Raw genomic sequence first — 15,649 nt, forward strand, 5'->3', positions numbered from 1 at the left:
TTGAAGACAGCCCAAAACTAACCCAATAGTAACATAGCCTCTAGTATATAGCCTGGTAGTGCATTTGGCTGACCTCACAACTGCAGACCATGGGTGTCCGTGCTAGTCCAGGACTTCATCATCTGAGACCAGGTGATTCAATATGTGGTGTGTACAACCAAAATTATGTACAAACTGTCAGAAACTATGAAAACTTCGTAAATGTATGGTCAACTTAACTTGTGCTGGAATGTGTGAAACAGTTTCAACCAGCTTGCGAGTCATATTAACTATATTAACATGAGAGGCGGTGGGTTAGGGTGGGTTTGTCTCAGAATTAAGGACAAGTAACAATTTGGGTGACAACCTTTTTATTTTCTGCACTCAACTGGGAAAAAAAGGAAAAAAAACCCCACTAAATTTCTGCAAATCAGGGACACATTTTTGATATTGCCCAATGTCCTGAAACACAGGGAAATCATCAGATTTTATAGGTGAAAGAAACGTACAAAAAGACTTCCTCATAATCCTAACAAAATAAACATTTGTTTAGATGTAATATCTTGAGTCAGAAGAATAATGAATGTCTTTTTGACTGCAAAGGTCGGTCCAAGCAAAGATGGAAAGAAAGAAAACTTCAGGCAGTTCACAATTGCAATTCCATGTCTACAAAATCTGTATTTTAACAACATAGATATGTACACTGTACAGAGGTTTAAAACCAAGCATACATCTTTTGCAAAGAAAAAAAGGAGCTGCATGCCTGAATGGATCAGGCAGATTATAGTACAATAGAGTGATGATCTGAAGCAGTCCAATATGTTCTAAGCTATGAACTGTCTTACAGGCCCAATGGTAACTAAGTCATCAGTGACCAGGGCAAGGGTTTGACTGTCTGCAGTAATGGTGAAAATGCAAAGTTACAAAACTGAATGCAATACAGCAAAAAATGTGTCTGCTCCACATTGCTTTTGGGAATAATGTTGTGATAACATCAACTAGGTAGGTGGAAACCAGATTGAATAAAGACATCAACTCAGGGTTGTATATTACTACTATTATTATTATTTTCAATGATTTCCAACTCTGCAGTGGCATAGTACCCATTACAATCTCTCTTTCTCTCTCTTTATTTAACCTTTTCTTTTCTTACCTTTATTGAATAATAACAATCATATAGTGCCTCCAAGACCTGCACAATTTCCGTACAAAATTAAATCAAAAAACACTTTTAATTTCGTTAACAAATAATTTTCGAAATCCAAATTGTATTTCGACTCTAGCAATTATTTTCATCTCGTTTTTATTCGTTGATGAAAATGTCAACAGATTTTTTCACAGTTTTTGTCCTTGTGCATTAGTTGACGAAAATTATTTGTCAACGAAATTAACACCGTCAAAAATGTAATCAGAAGCCAACACCAAATTACTAGTACAATTACACACACACAAAGAACTGATGTAAAGACTGGATGTGGTTACTGATATATCTTTCTAGGAGTTCTATCTTAACATTACTATTTCTTCTATATTGTTAAATGAGGATAAACTTTTCTCATGATCACATCTTAATTTGACAATTCTTAAAAGCTAACAAACTATGCTGTTTTGGTACTCATTTTTATTCCCCAGACTGTTAATGCTGTAAATGAAGTATTCAGATCACATCAGCTACAAAGAATTTGATTTCCATTGGCCAAAAATGGTATGAGCACCACAGTCTTCATATGGTAAAGATCTTTATCAAGCTATGGGGTTGCATTTGTTTTGGAAGTCAGAAAAAGAAAAAGGCAATATATTTTTATTACAGCTGTTTGTACAATGCATAGAGATGATGTGATATATATTTTTGTGGTTTTGTTTAACATGCAATATGTCAACAATGAAACAAAGTAAACATTGCTTTAGTACTGTTAATACACCTAGGTTAAATTCCATGCAAACCTACAGTTTACATGGGAGCTTACCTGGTTTCTTGGTAACCGCAATTTTCTTGAGAGAGATAAAGTTACCAACATTTCATTGCTATGTTGTAATAATGTAACAGCAACATAGTAGCTGTAAGGTAACTCTGAATTCAACTTAACAGCAGCTGAAATCATTTTGTAATAAGACAACAGTAAGTTAATTTTGTTTAAACATAAAGTTTTATCCCTCTCCAGTTCAGTCTTAAAATGAATTGGATAAGCAATGAAACTTGGTAACCTGTTATCCTGATGCAATTTTGGGTAACACTAGAATTTGTCATTTATCCTAGAAAAATAGTCTTTAAAAACTCAGTAGTAGTAAGTACTATTTCTTAAACATAATGAGTAATTTGTCATCTCATGATCACAGGTCTTAAATACAACAGCTTTTGGCTTCCCCACACCAATTGGTACAAAAAAATGAAGCAGGAAGATCAATGACACATCATGGGCAAAAGAGAGAACATAATTGAGGGGGCTTTTTGAAATGTGGCCTCAACAATGTTTCATTCTTATAATCATACTTATTGACAAGTAAGGTCATATATTTTACAATATCTGGACAAGCTCAAGCTGTACAAAGTTTATAAATCAAATAGAAAAAAGGACAATGGAGATTCGTGTCTTTTTTTTTGGGAAAGAAGTGGTCTGATGAGGTCAGTGTGGGATGCACTGTCTTCCCTGATGGCTTTTGTGAACAAGCAGGGAACCAAACAACCCTTTCACTCCCATGATTGTCCATTATATTCATATTTTGTTTTTCTCTTTTAATTTTCTCTACCTCATCTGTAAATATCAGTCCTTATGTATTCATCTTTCTCATTCATATTCTCTACACTATTCCCTTCATGTAATTCCCTTTTGGAACAGGAAGGAAACTTCAAAGTTATGCTCCTTCTGGTCCATAATACATCCTGCTGCATTCCCGCATCGGTCAATCAATCACACCTCAGTCTGTTGCTGTGAGTCGGTGATAATGGTCACCCCTCGACAAAACTCACCCATCCTGTCAAAGTCACTATTATGTTCAGAGTCATCAAGTCCACAAGAGGCAGACATGTCTGAGGCTGATAATGCACCAACAGAAAGTCGCATATTTAGTGACACAGACACAGAGCCATCAGTATCAACATTTCCTAGACCTATCCCACTGACTGAAGTGCTAATGTCCCCATGGGGCACCTCCCCAAGTGGCAGCTGGTGTGGAGGCAGGTATTGACTGGGGTGAAAATATGGCCTGGCATGCTGACAACAATTGCTGGCAGAGCTGATGGTGCTTTCCTTGGAGACCGGTGGAATGTCTGGCATCAGTGGATAGGGCTCAGGAAAGTCCTCACCTGTGGGCAGTGGAGGTGGGAGCTGGTCTTCACTCAAAAATTCTTCGTGGGGAGGGGGGTAGTCACTGTCAATGTCATAGCCCCCCAGGTAATACTCTGACTCCAATTCATGAGTGCTTTCTCCAAGGCAGGGGGTTGAGACTGCTACATCGCTGCCGGGACTTGCTTCATAGCCTGGCACCTCTTCGATGTCTGACAGCCTGGTGCTTGGCATCCAGTCTGATGTATCCCAGTGATATGCTGGACAGTAGAAGGGGGGATTGTTAGAAACAATTCTGACTGTGAAAATAAGGGTCAAATGCCCCCCATATGGCTGATCCAACACACTAATCTCCACAATGTAGCGTTGTACAGCAGACATGCCTTCAGATGCACCAGGCACAAAAGAGTCAATAACATCAACCATACACAGGGGTTCTGAAAGTTGGGAACACGAAAGTGTACAACCTGCACAGAAAACATGTTAGGTCTTTGAGGGTGACATGCATAATAGGACTCTGAGAGTCTGGGTCATTGGAGTCACAGCATGCTGAGCTCCATGAAGAATTGCAGCACTCGAGTAATGTTGAGAGATGAGGTAGATTTTCCAATTTTCCCAGTGTAGCAAAGTGATAAAACACATCTATGCATTTTCAGTGGGTTGGCTCCAGTGCACACTCCATGCAGATACTTATTTACACAGTATGAATAAAACAATTAAACATAGAAAGTAATTAATCAGCTCAGTACCTGTGTGCAATTTTGACACACTAGCCAGATTATTCTCGCCAACATAATGACAGGACTGATAATGGTTGGTTACTCTCAGGAGCAAAAACAGAAGTAGATATAGATTGATATAGTTCCACAAAACCTCAAAGTGAAGAGGATGTGGTGGATGGTTGGGTATCTCCCTGTGACACAAGTGATTGCAGTTCATATCCCATCTGCTAATAACAGTCATTGTTAGTTTCTTTTAACCACGACCGGAGTCTTACCCTAACTTATCGACATAGTTCAATAGTCCAATCACCTTCACTAAACTGCAATCACAAGAGTGGTAAATCAGATAAATCAGTTATATTGTTCATTTTTGGGTCTTATGGGTTGTTTTCAAAGGCTGTGACAAATAATGAGGGCTTATTGTGCTAATGTCATTTTGCCTGGACACTGGTTCACATTTTATGTGCAGAAATCATTGTGTGCAAAAAACTACACTAAAATGACATTTAATCACTATTTTTCTATTTCTATTTCTTTTATTTTCTTTTCTATTATCTACAGTCATTTAGTGAGGAACAGGTTCATACTAGTAACAACAGTCAGTGTTATATCCCTGACTTCTATTATTTGTGGCCAATTGGTCCATTTTGCGTAGCATTTATTGGCGATAGATGGCAACCAAATTGCGTAAAATGGTAAGTGCTTTTCTGACTATTCAAATTGATAAAGACTGACCTATTAGAACATATTCTATTTTAAAATGTAAACTTTGAAGAAGAGTGCATCTGTTATCATTGAGCACAGGAGCCAAGAGTTAACTGACAAAGTATGAATTATGATTCTCATCACAAAGGTTTTCCTCTGATCAGAAAGTCAATGTACCAAAAACTCTGTAGATTACTTTAACTAAAGACAGTGAAGTTCAGATGCAAAGACAAATAAAACAAAAAGATATTCATGCACCAAAGCAGAACATAAACCATGGGAAGATTGAGGCTGTGGAAACTTAATTACACAACAACTGGTATCTTTATTGAGCTGGAGATAAAAATCCAAACAAAAGGACGTGGTGGGATGCAGAAAGATGACATTGGCAATGAGGTGGGGGGTTACTAAATTAGCACAGTACAGTGAGTGGTGGGAAATCAAACAAAGGTCCAGCTTAAAAAGGGAAAGAGTGGAAGAATTTACCAATGGCAAAGTATGGAAGTACAACTGGATATACAAAGAGGCAGAAATTACAGGGGGTAGACAAAATAATTTCAGTCAGGCAAAACTAGGTTAGACATGAAAAGTGCTGATTTAAAATTTGATTTTCACACAAATGGTTTTTGACTGAAAGAATCAGATGCTGCCTGACAGATTGGACAGGTTGGACATTGAATTCAGATTCAGGAACCCTGAGGAGTGCACTGTAGAGGTGATCGTTGAGTCGCATTTGCAGGTTTACAAGCACCAGGCCTTTGCATTAAGAGAAAGAAAATGAAATTCAATGACCTGGTCTGTGTTTCCTCTGTATTCCAACAACCAATCATAACCCAGCATAAAAGGTCTGCATTTGTCAACCTTGGAATAACATCAATCAACTACTTCCCTCCAGAATTGCGTCCTGTGACTGGATAATTAAAGGTAGCTTTAGGTGTAAAGATGCTTTAATATTTAGGCCTAATCACACCAGCAACAAAAACAGTGCTGGATTTGCTCATTGATGAACTGTTGTAGCCCATGAGCTAACTGCTACTGCTACTGGTTTTACTGTTACTGCACTAGGCCTATGCAGTGCTATTAACTTGCACATTACACACTAATTTACACACTAATAAAGGTGGGTCATATTAGGTTGAAAGATATTCACAGAATTAGCAAGCTCAGTCATCTGAACTCGCACTGGGAGTAATAGCCAAAAAAGACAAAACAAATAAGAGATTAAAACAATAAGAATTTGATACAACATTTTGTCCAGTTGATGCTACAGGATAGTTAAGGCATGTAATAAGAGAATGCAATGCTTTTGGGGTCCACACCCACAACAAATCACAACAGAGAAAAAGTGTTCTTCAGGTGGAAGTTTTGGCCCAAAGAGTCAGCCGGTCCAAACAAATTCAATGGACCTGCTCAAATTGGAAAGTGTCATGAGACAACTTTTGTTGCGAATTGGCGCTATATAAATAAACTGAATTGAATTGAATTGAAATTGAATGGAAATTTGGTTGGAATGTTCTTCTCTGGATCAGATAGTGGATAGCCATCATAGCCATCACCATCATATCTTAAAGAGTTGATAGTTCCCTAAGCTTATAGTTAGGGCTGACCCCTAGTTATACTGTTATAGGTTTAGACTGCGGAGGGACCTCCCATGACGCACTTAGCTCTTTCTTCCTCTCCCTCTCCTTCTGCACACATTTATGTCCCATTAATGCATATTACTAACTCACCATCTTCCCTGGAGTTCTTGTGCTTTTTCGTCTCGCAGGTACCCATGGATAGTGGTTGGACCTCTCGTTGTAGTCCTGCTCAAAACTACTGTTTAGCCATAATCTATTTTAATTCTATTACTACTCTGCTGCAGCTGCTACCATTATTATTGTTATTAATATTGTTATCATAATCACCATAGTATTGTACCTTCTGTATACTTAATTGTCGTTATCATTATCTACCTCTTCCAATACTTCTGGTGTTATTACTGCTGCTATGCATCTCTGCTTGTGTGCTCCCTCTCTCACACCCCACCCTTCTCTCTCTCTCTCTCTCTCTCTCTCTCTCTCTCTCTCTCTCTCTCTCTCTGTCTTAATCAACAACACAACCGCTCAAGGCAGATGGCCGCCCCATCTTGAGCTGGGGTCTGTTCCGAGGTTTCTGCCTTCTAAAGTTTTTTTTGCTTGCTCAAAGGGGAATGTTGGGTTCTCTATATTACAAGTTAATTAAAGAGTTTGATCTAGACCTGCTTTAATTGGAAAGTGTCGTGAGATGATTTTTGTTGTGAAGTGGCACTATATAAATAAACTGAATTGAATTGAATTGAAATAGACTGACCCACCAGCATCTTCTAATGTAGCAGCAGGGAAAAAACCTGCTACATTATTTGCAACATTAGTCTCAAAATTCATTTAACAAAATCTGTTGATAGACAAAAACTGTTGTGAATGTTGTGCGAATAATGTGAGTAGGATTTAAAATATTGAAAATGACTTTTAATCAGTATTTACAAAGTAGATTTTAATTCAAGTTTAATTCAATTTTCATTATTTCTTGCATTGTTACTATTTTGTCTACTCGCTGTAGATAGATAGATAGATAGATAGATAGATAGATAGATAGACAGATAGATAGATAGATATGGGGGCAGGTAGTCACCTCTGTTGTAGGATTGACCGTTGTCCATAACTGACACTGTCAGATGGAAGAAAATCATAACAGAGAGGCCTTTAGCATTGGATCATGAATGCGTCTACAGTTCTAAATGTAGTTGTACAGAAGAAAAGAAGACTTAGAGTGGAGGTGCAGTTGGAATTAATGTGAGTCTCTTGTGTTTTGTAACATACTATAACATAAAATTCTTTATCTCAGTTCTTATAATGTTCCAACTTTATATAGCTCACCTTTCCTTCCCAAAATTTCCTTCAAGTTTTCAGTTGATGTTTTGGAATTCAGAAGTAAAATGTGATCAAGCACATCATTTAACCACAGAAAAACAATGATTGTGTTGTTGCCATTAAACATTACAACTCTCACAAGCTCATGGAAGCCACAGATGCTGAAGAGACAGATGGTAACTTTTGTTTTCCATTCTGTCTCAACACCTCATTAGGAAACAGGACAGGCTGCATGGTTGGCCATACAGTTGACTTTAGCACTGGAGTGTGTGGTTTTGCATCCAACACTAACCTAGGTTTGTTGTATGAGGATTTGGGTTAAACTGATGAGGCATTCAAGATTTACAGTACAATGGTAGGTCATCTAGATGAAATAATTACATAGAAGCGCACTTCCATGTGAAAGATTTTCACAAAGAGAACAAAAGAAACTGCTGATGTCATGAGTGGCCAACCATGTGAAAACATCCTGCAGGTTTTAATTCAAACCAAAGACTTGCTGAATAATTAACACTTCTTGGAGGAAGTGGGGCACCCACTGAGGTGATTAGTTGCAATCAAAACTTTGATTGTTGACTATTAGTGGAATATTATTTGCCATCATCTTTTTATGGACAATTACTGAGATACTGAGAACAGAGAACTAATGGAACAAAAGCTAGTGGGTTGGACTGATTAGCCACTGACTGTGAGTTTTGACATGTTGGGAAATATCCTAATGTATGTACAATGCCCAGGAGTTTCATGAGCTGAAAGATGCAGTAACACACTGTGAGAGTGTATTTAACTTCAGTATATAACTGATGTTTCCTCTTTCAGAGGTCAACCTGATACTTCAATAACAAGACAGAGACAAGAGAAGAGTGAAAGAGTGATATGAGAGACACAAAGGGAATGAGACATGGTACCTTCACTTTCGATTGTGTCGACTGCATCATTGACCAGTCGAATGACGGTCACTATGGAGGCTTGTTGAGGGAAAAAGGAGATATGTTTTGAAATACAGACATTTAAAGTGAAAATTTCTTAGTCAAGGGTGATATCTCACACATGGCATTGCCTATGGTTGCCCTTTAATGCCAGTCCTGTCTACAGAGAGGACTACCCGGTCTGCTGCTGGCACAGTCAGGACTTTTGGGGCATGTTTGAGACCAATTTGCATGGCAATATTTCTCACATTGGTGGAGATTAGGTAAAAAAGAAGCCACTACACTGACAAACAGAAAATTTTCTTCACAAATCCTTAGAAAGATATGGGAGAAGAAAACAACAACATAATAGCAAAAAAAGACTAAAATGGCTGTAAATTTCTACTGCTTGGCCTTTTGGTTCAGAAACTTCCTCATGTATTGACACCAGTCTAGCAAGCACAGAAATGACAATGGCAAAAGTATTAATATAGCTTTTTTCCAACGATTAGGAGAAAAAGTTCCCATTTTTTACTATGATAATTCTGAAAAATAAAATAATGAATGTCATGGAATGCATATAATTCTAGGTAGGATAGAAATAGATAGAAAAAAAAAATGAAAATTAGGCACAAAACAAATATACAGCTCCAGCACAAAGGCCATGAACACCAGCAGTAAACTGTGAAGCAGACCTAACAGTTTGAGATTGCTTGCAGTGTCACTGTTTGTGAAATTATTATGTTCAGTTGTGAGAAAAAGTTTGGAAAACTTAGCAATGCATTCTTGTGTTATTTTGCAAATGGATAATCCATGCAAACATATGTGATTAAACATTTAGTTCATAAGGATGGAACAGAGAGTAAGCACTGAAAGACTGATGAATGTATGAAACACAACAAAAGTCATTAAAAAGGAAACCAGAGCAATGTGGCATGCACCCCATTTGTTTGGCTTTGACACGTGTTTTACAGCAATAGTATCCATTTGTACACAGCTGGTCAGTTGGGTGGGAGCTATTCTGGTCTTCTCTCTTTAAATTAATGAAGCAAATGTTTAATGTAAATGAAAAAAACACATATTAGCACCATTTTCCCATGTGCAGTGTAAAGATATGATGACCCTGGTCCCACTGTCACCGTACAATGTGACCTTTTCAATGATATATATGATGTACTGCTGTGATGCGGACACTGTACTATTCTGTTGTGGTGAAGAGATTTAAGGGTCAATCTATGTCCCAAGCCTCATCTATGGTCACAAGCTGTGGGTAGTGACTGAAAGAACAAGATGCGATACAAATGGGTGAAATAAGTTCCCTCCACAGCATGGAGGCATTTGACCCCTGTGATCCACCACATTGAATTTGAAATGAAAACCTCAAGATGTGAGCAAAGTGAAGACTTAAATTCAAAGGGTTTGACAAAAGTGTGACTTTAACCATTTAGTAATTACAGTCATTTTTAGATACCCACCCCCTTTTTTGTTGTCTCATAAATGATTGGACAAATAGCTGACAAGCAGTTTCATGGCCAGATTTGGCCTATTCCCTCGTTACAAATCAAGCAGATAAAGGTCTGGAGTTGGTTCTGAGTGTTACATTTGCATTTGGTAGCTGTTCAGTAGAACACTCTACATGAGGGCAAAAGAGGGAAGCGAAAGAGGCCATCATTAAGCTGAAAAAACAAACTGAACCCATCAGAGATAGCAAAAATACTACCTTCACTTTGCTCACATCTAGTGTGTTTCATTTCAGATTCATTGTGGTAGTGCGTAGAGACCAAATGCCAAAAAACTTATACTTGTCCCAGTATATATGTACCTAACTGTACTAGGCCTGTCACAATAACAAATTTTGCTGGATGATAAATTGTTACAGAAATTATTGTGATAAACGATAATATTGCCGTTGGTGACTCGTTTGTTTAATTCAGTTCAATTCAATTTTATTTATATAGCACCTTTTACAATCAAAATGGTTTCTTGGTGCTTGTTCTCCCAGGAAATTCATACTGGCTGTCAAATGTTTGCAGCATTTTTCGAAATGCCGGGCTTTCAACAATATTAAAGAGCAGCATCTCTTTAGCAATCAGGCAAACTACACTGTCTGTGAGTGTGCACCAGGTTGCACTACTGTGTTTGTATTTTGTTTGTCGATTAAACACCCCAGTGATTTTGGACTGTCGGAAAGACAGAGACGGCCCATCTGTTGTTGTTTTTTCCCAGCTGGGAAAACTGCAGCGGATGATTATGTTTTAGGTGCAGATACCTGTTTGTTATTGTTGCGTTTAGTTGCTACTGTTTCACAACATACCAGCTCGCACAGGTTAAGTGGTTCACCATGGTCATTCAGTTTGAATCCAAAGTGCTCACGCTGCAGCTGTCGCGTTCAGCTTTGAAACAAGTTCCATCTCTGTTTTTTTCCAAATTTCAACTAGCGTTTTCTCTGGCTTGCTACTCCTCACAGGGCTCTCATGCTACACTCTGTGGTACGAGACCATGCGGCTGGCACGTAACTGACATGAGAGTTCACTCCTCATTATACTAAGGAAACACAAGGGGTCAGGGCCGATGCACCGGAGTGAAGCCTTTTGTGGTCCAGTCTCTTTGGTACAGAGAGAGGGAGACACAAGGAAAACAAACAAGCATGCGAATGGAAATTGTCGTGGCCGGCAAAATTATCAAGCTCATTTTATTTTATCATGCGATTAATTGATTTATTGCTTATCGCAACAGGTCTAAACTGTACATCACTCCAATTATGTGTTTATTGTAGTTACAAAAAGATTTTTTCATGCTAGACTGGAACTGCTCAAGCAATTTCTTTCTAAAAACACAGAAAAATATAATTAATACAGGAACTTCTCACTGGTTCACCCAGATCTTGTCCACATATGTTTATGATAGGGACTACTGCAGGAATTTAGAAGCAAATAATGCAGAGATTTGACTCAAATTCACCAACATCCAAGTCTGAATGATGGCTCAGATTTCACATGGATCTCAGTTATTAAACATTTTTAAACACAAGAAAGAGACATAAACACATTTAAAAGAACTGGAACACTATGCACTTGGGGTACTGTGAGAATCTTGAACCACTCTTGCAGTGGGTGTGAGGTATTTGTCTTACCATTGTCATCACAAGAGTCAGACTGGAAGGAGCTCAGAGACTGGACCTCTGAATTACTGCCTTTGTTGCTCCCAGATAAACACATAACTTCATCTGCCGTATCAACCATTGGACCTGCAGGGAGAGGTGATGGGTCAGGAGTGCACCATTTCTAAACACAGACAAAGGTACAAAACCCACCTTTTTATGAGTATGATTATGTTTAATATGAACAATAGCATATGCTTTCTCCGCATTAAACTGGTGCTACAATGTTTATATTTCATATTGATTCAGCATGTATCAGCTTCTGATACATACTTCTTAGATGTCTTAGATGTAATAGATGCACCCTTCACAAGTACACTGCATGTTATGCATGATGGTAGTATAAACAAGAAGTAAGTCTGTTAAAGGATAAACATCAGGAAATGTCTGTTTATGGTTTTACTGTTTCCACTGGCACTTCGTTTTACAATATACTGAAGCTGGGTAAGCTGTAGAAGGTGACAACTAATGGTAATAAGGCTGTGGCTGTTTCTTGGAAGTGATGCTTATCAGCGTACACCAGGTATATACTTAATTTAAAAAAAAGTGTCAGCACAGGTACTGATCTATGCTCATGTCATGATCCACCTGCTGACCATTTGCACTGTTTACCTCACCTACTTGCACTACACTTTTGTACTACCTCCAGAACCATATTTATTTTACTTATTTTATTTTGTTTTACTTTATTCTATTTTATTTTATTTTATTCTATTATTATGTTACTTGTTCTTATGTTCTATGTATACACCAATCACCAAGACAAATTCCTAGTAATGTGAAATCTCTTCACTTACATGGCAATAAAGACAATTCTGATTCTGTTCACTGGACTCACTGCAGCCCAACAATGTAACAGTGTGTACCACTGCACTGGTATGAAGGCTGTATAGCTGCTGAGACACAAAGCTTTTATTGTCTGCACACATTTGCAAATCAGTAAACACATTTGCAGATAACTGCCTTAGAACAAGTGTTCAGGTCTTTGTCTGTGTAAATAAAAGTCACATCTAAACAAACAGACAACTGTTGACTCGTCTGTATTTCCAGCTCTTGAAGCAAAACATTTTTCAGCTACTAGTGTCTTTTTATGCTTTACATACTTCTCTACACATTTACAGTGTCAATATACTTTCAAGTCTTAGTACAGATTTAGATTTTCTTTCTTTTCTTTTTTTTTTTTACATATTTACAAATCTGATTGTGCACACATAGATTCTGAATACATTTGCCTTGATTTGAGTACATTCCTACAGAATTTCCTACACATGGACAACTCTTAGCGCACATATGAAGATTCATGTATATATTTAAAATTCTGCTCTTACAGGGAAGGGAAATACAGGAGCACAACCATTCATAAATAGTTTTCATACAATAACAGGCCCATATAATAATATTTACCAAGGCCTATGTGTACGGTGTCCAACAATGGCAAGTGACACATGACAACTTAAGAAGACACATACAAATTGACAAAACACAACCTAATTGGGCATCTTCATCAAGTGGGGGTCTCTTATTTTCCAAATTTGTAGTGTGTTTTTCTGTCATGTGTAGTATTGTGGTATTTGCATTGTGTATCTTTTTTTGGTTGTGTGGTGGTATTTGCAGAGTATTTCCTGAATTTGAGACTACAAATTAAGGATTTAAAAAAATTGTTAGGACTACTTGTATTTGGATTTTATAATATCATGTCTGGAGCAAAATTACCTTCAAAATAACTTTAATCAACATCTGTAATACAGACAGAAACACACTATCTCCACATACTATCACTTTACATTTAGAATAAGTTAAATAATAAACTGTCACTTTAGCAGGTAGTAAAAAAGTAGCCACACTCACCCTCATCACTATCCCATGGGCTCTTGCGTATGGAGTCACAGTCTGAGCGACAGGGCGACACTGGCGGCAGGTTGGGGGCCACACTGCACACCACCACTCCCCTCCTGGTGGTTCCTGACAGGATCTTTGGTGACTCTGAGTGAAAGGTGCTCATCTCTGTATTTTCCACACCACGGCCATCCACTTTTTCCAGTGTGGACCGTGGGTCTCCTTGAAAACAGGGTGTGTATGCTAAGGGTCTCACAGGAACCTGTGGAGGTCCCATCAACCCCCCCCCACCCACCACAGTAGGCCCCAGACCCGCAGACTCTGCATACATGTTGAGAGGTTCCCCTGGTGTGCAGTGTAGGCTCTTAAACTGAACACCATTGGCCTTGTTGAGGAGTGCAGCAGTGGCAGGGTCCTGGACCAGAGAAAGGTTGCTCCGAGAATAGTTTTTCTGGAAAACCTTCTTGCGAAAAGCAATGAAGAGGATGATGAGGGTGATGATGACAAAAAGCACCACAGCAATGCCGATCAGCTCCTCTTTACCAACAACAGTGTGACCTGCCTGCATGTCAGGGACGACGACGGGCCGTAGGCTACAGCGCTGGCCCACAAAGCCCGCTGTGCAGTTACAGTAAAAGGAACCATGAGTGTTAACGCAGATGCCGCCGTTCTCACACTCACCCTCTGGATTGCTACGGTCACATTCATTCACATCTTCCTCACAGCTGTAGGATGTAGAGATGAAGGAAAGAGGGAAAGAGACAGATGTAAGATTATAGTGCATGAGTAACTTTGTAGTAATTCCCATGACAAGTTCTTGTTAAGTTTTACTGAGGAGAAATAGGAAGCACCCTGAATGTTAACATCACAAACTGGGATGATTCATGCACAGCCCAGGATAGGAGGGGTCTGCAGCAAGAGATTACACTCACAGTAAAAATCTCTCATACACATCTATTGAGCATCAATAATCTTAGTGAGGTGAGGTGCCTGCACAGAACCCACAGGACACAAAAAGACAACACTCACCCCTTCCACAGCCTATTCACCCTGTTGCCATCTGGAATACAGAAGTATCTGGTGCTGTACCACCAGATCACAGGGCACCTTTTTTCCTCAGGTTGTAAGACTGAACTCGTCCTTCGCTGTCCAATTTTATTCCACAATGTCATGTTGTAAAATGAGGCTAAAACAGGCATAATGTTTTTGCGTTTTTGGATTTTGTTAAAAGCCTGAGAGATAAGACCTGTATAATCAGAAGTCAATTAACTTTTTTTTTTTTACTTTATTTTTTATGTTACTTTATTAATCTGGGAAATTACTTCTCTGCATTTAACCCATCACTGATTGAAACACACACACATGCAATATGCAGTGAAACACACAGGAGCAGCCCGGGGAGCATATATTGGGGGTTAAGTGCCTTGCTCAAGGGCACATCAGCCGGTGTGTGGTGTAAGTCTGTAATGTGAAACGATCAGGTCACAAAACACAGCTGTAAAATACTTATCCTTTTGACATATACTGAATTTATAATACTCAACTTTCATTTTTGTAACGTTTGTGATGTTTGTTATCTTTCATTTGATGCCACAAACACATACCAAACAGGCTGGAACACAGACAACAGATGCCTGGGAAAATTGTGGAATCTTGTAATAAGTCTAGTTTTATTTAGTTATTTGATGTCATCATGATTGACAGAGGAGAGACTGGGACAGATGGGTGTATGCTTGACCACATGGCCACTTGACTTGCAGCTTGACCACATGGTCATTACTGTGCAGTGGTGGGCTCCAAATGATGTCATTGGTGTTTGTATCTAGGATATTTCAACTTCAGACTTATACAGCAGGAAGAAGGGGAGATGTGTCATCTGCTTTAATATATGTCAATTATATACACTGTTGCCCATAAAGTTGGAATAATTTTGTTTTTAGACACAATCCTCTGTTTATTCCTATTTAAATGCATCAGTAATCACTTTTGACCAGGTGCAATGATTACATCATGTGTCCCAATTACCCAGGTGAAATGAATTCATGCATAGCATTTGTTTGGCACTATCAGTTTTCTGCTTCAAGCCTGTATGCAATAGGTCCACATTTTCAGAATTGTCTGAAATAATTTTCAACCAGATTTAACACAGAACTTCCCTCAGCTA

General features: G+C 38.5%; 1 protein-coding gene across 8 annotated transcripts in view; it reads right to left on the reverse strand.

Moving 5' to 3' along the window:
* Window positions 1-333: 333 nt before the first annotated feature.
* The window catches only part of fat3a (FAT atypical cadherin 3a), a 193,582-nt gene continuing 178,266 nt past the window's right edge, over window positions 334-15,649 (reverse strand). For 5 of the 8 annotated variants that reach the window (XM_046388057.1, XM_046388062.1, XM_046388060.1 and 2 more), the window contains 5 exons: window positions 13,498-14,210; window positions 11,623-11,736; window positions 8,490-8,549; window positions 7,343-7,378; window positions 334-3,523 (listed from right to left, as the gene is read on the reverse strand). In XM_046388057.1, the coding sequence (XP_046244013.1) occupies window positions 2,889-3,523; window positions 7,343-7,378; window positions 8,490-8,549; window positions 11,623-11,736; window positions 13,498-14,210 (1,558 nt within the window). In that variant the 3' untranslated portion in view covers window positions 334-2,888. The remainder of the gene's footprint in view (window positions 3,524-7,342; window positions 7,379-8,489; window positions 8,550-11,622; window positions 11,737-13,497; window positions 14,211-15,649) is intronic. The other 3 variants (XM_046388064.1, XM_046388063.1, XM_046388059.1) reach the window with 2 other exon arrangements.

This window comes from Scatophagus argus, chromosome 5 (assembly GCF_020382885.2).
Source record: "Scatophagus argus isolate fScaArg1 chromosome 5, fScaArg1.pri, whole genome shotgun sequence".
In the NCBI taxonomy this organism is placed as follows: Eukaryota; Metazoa; Chordata; class Actinopteri; family Scatophagidae; genus Scatophagus; species Scatophagus argus.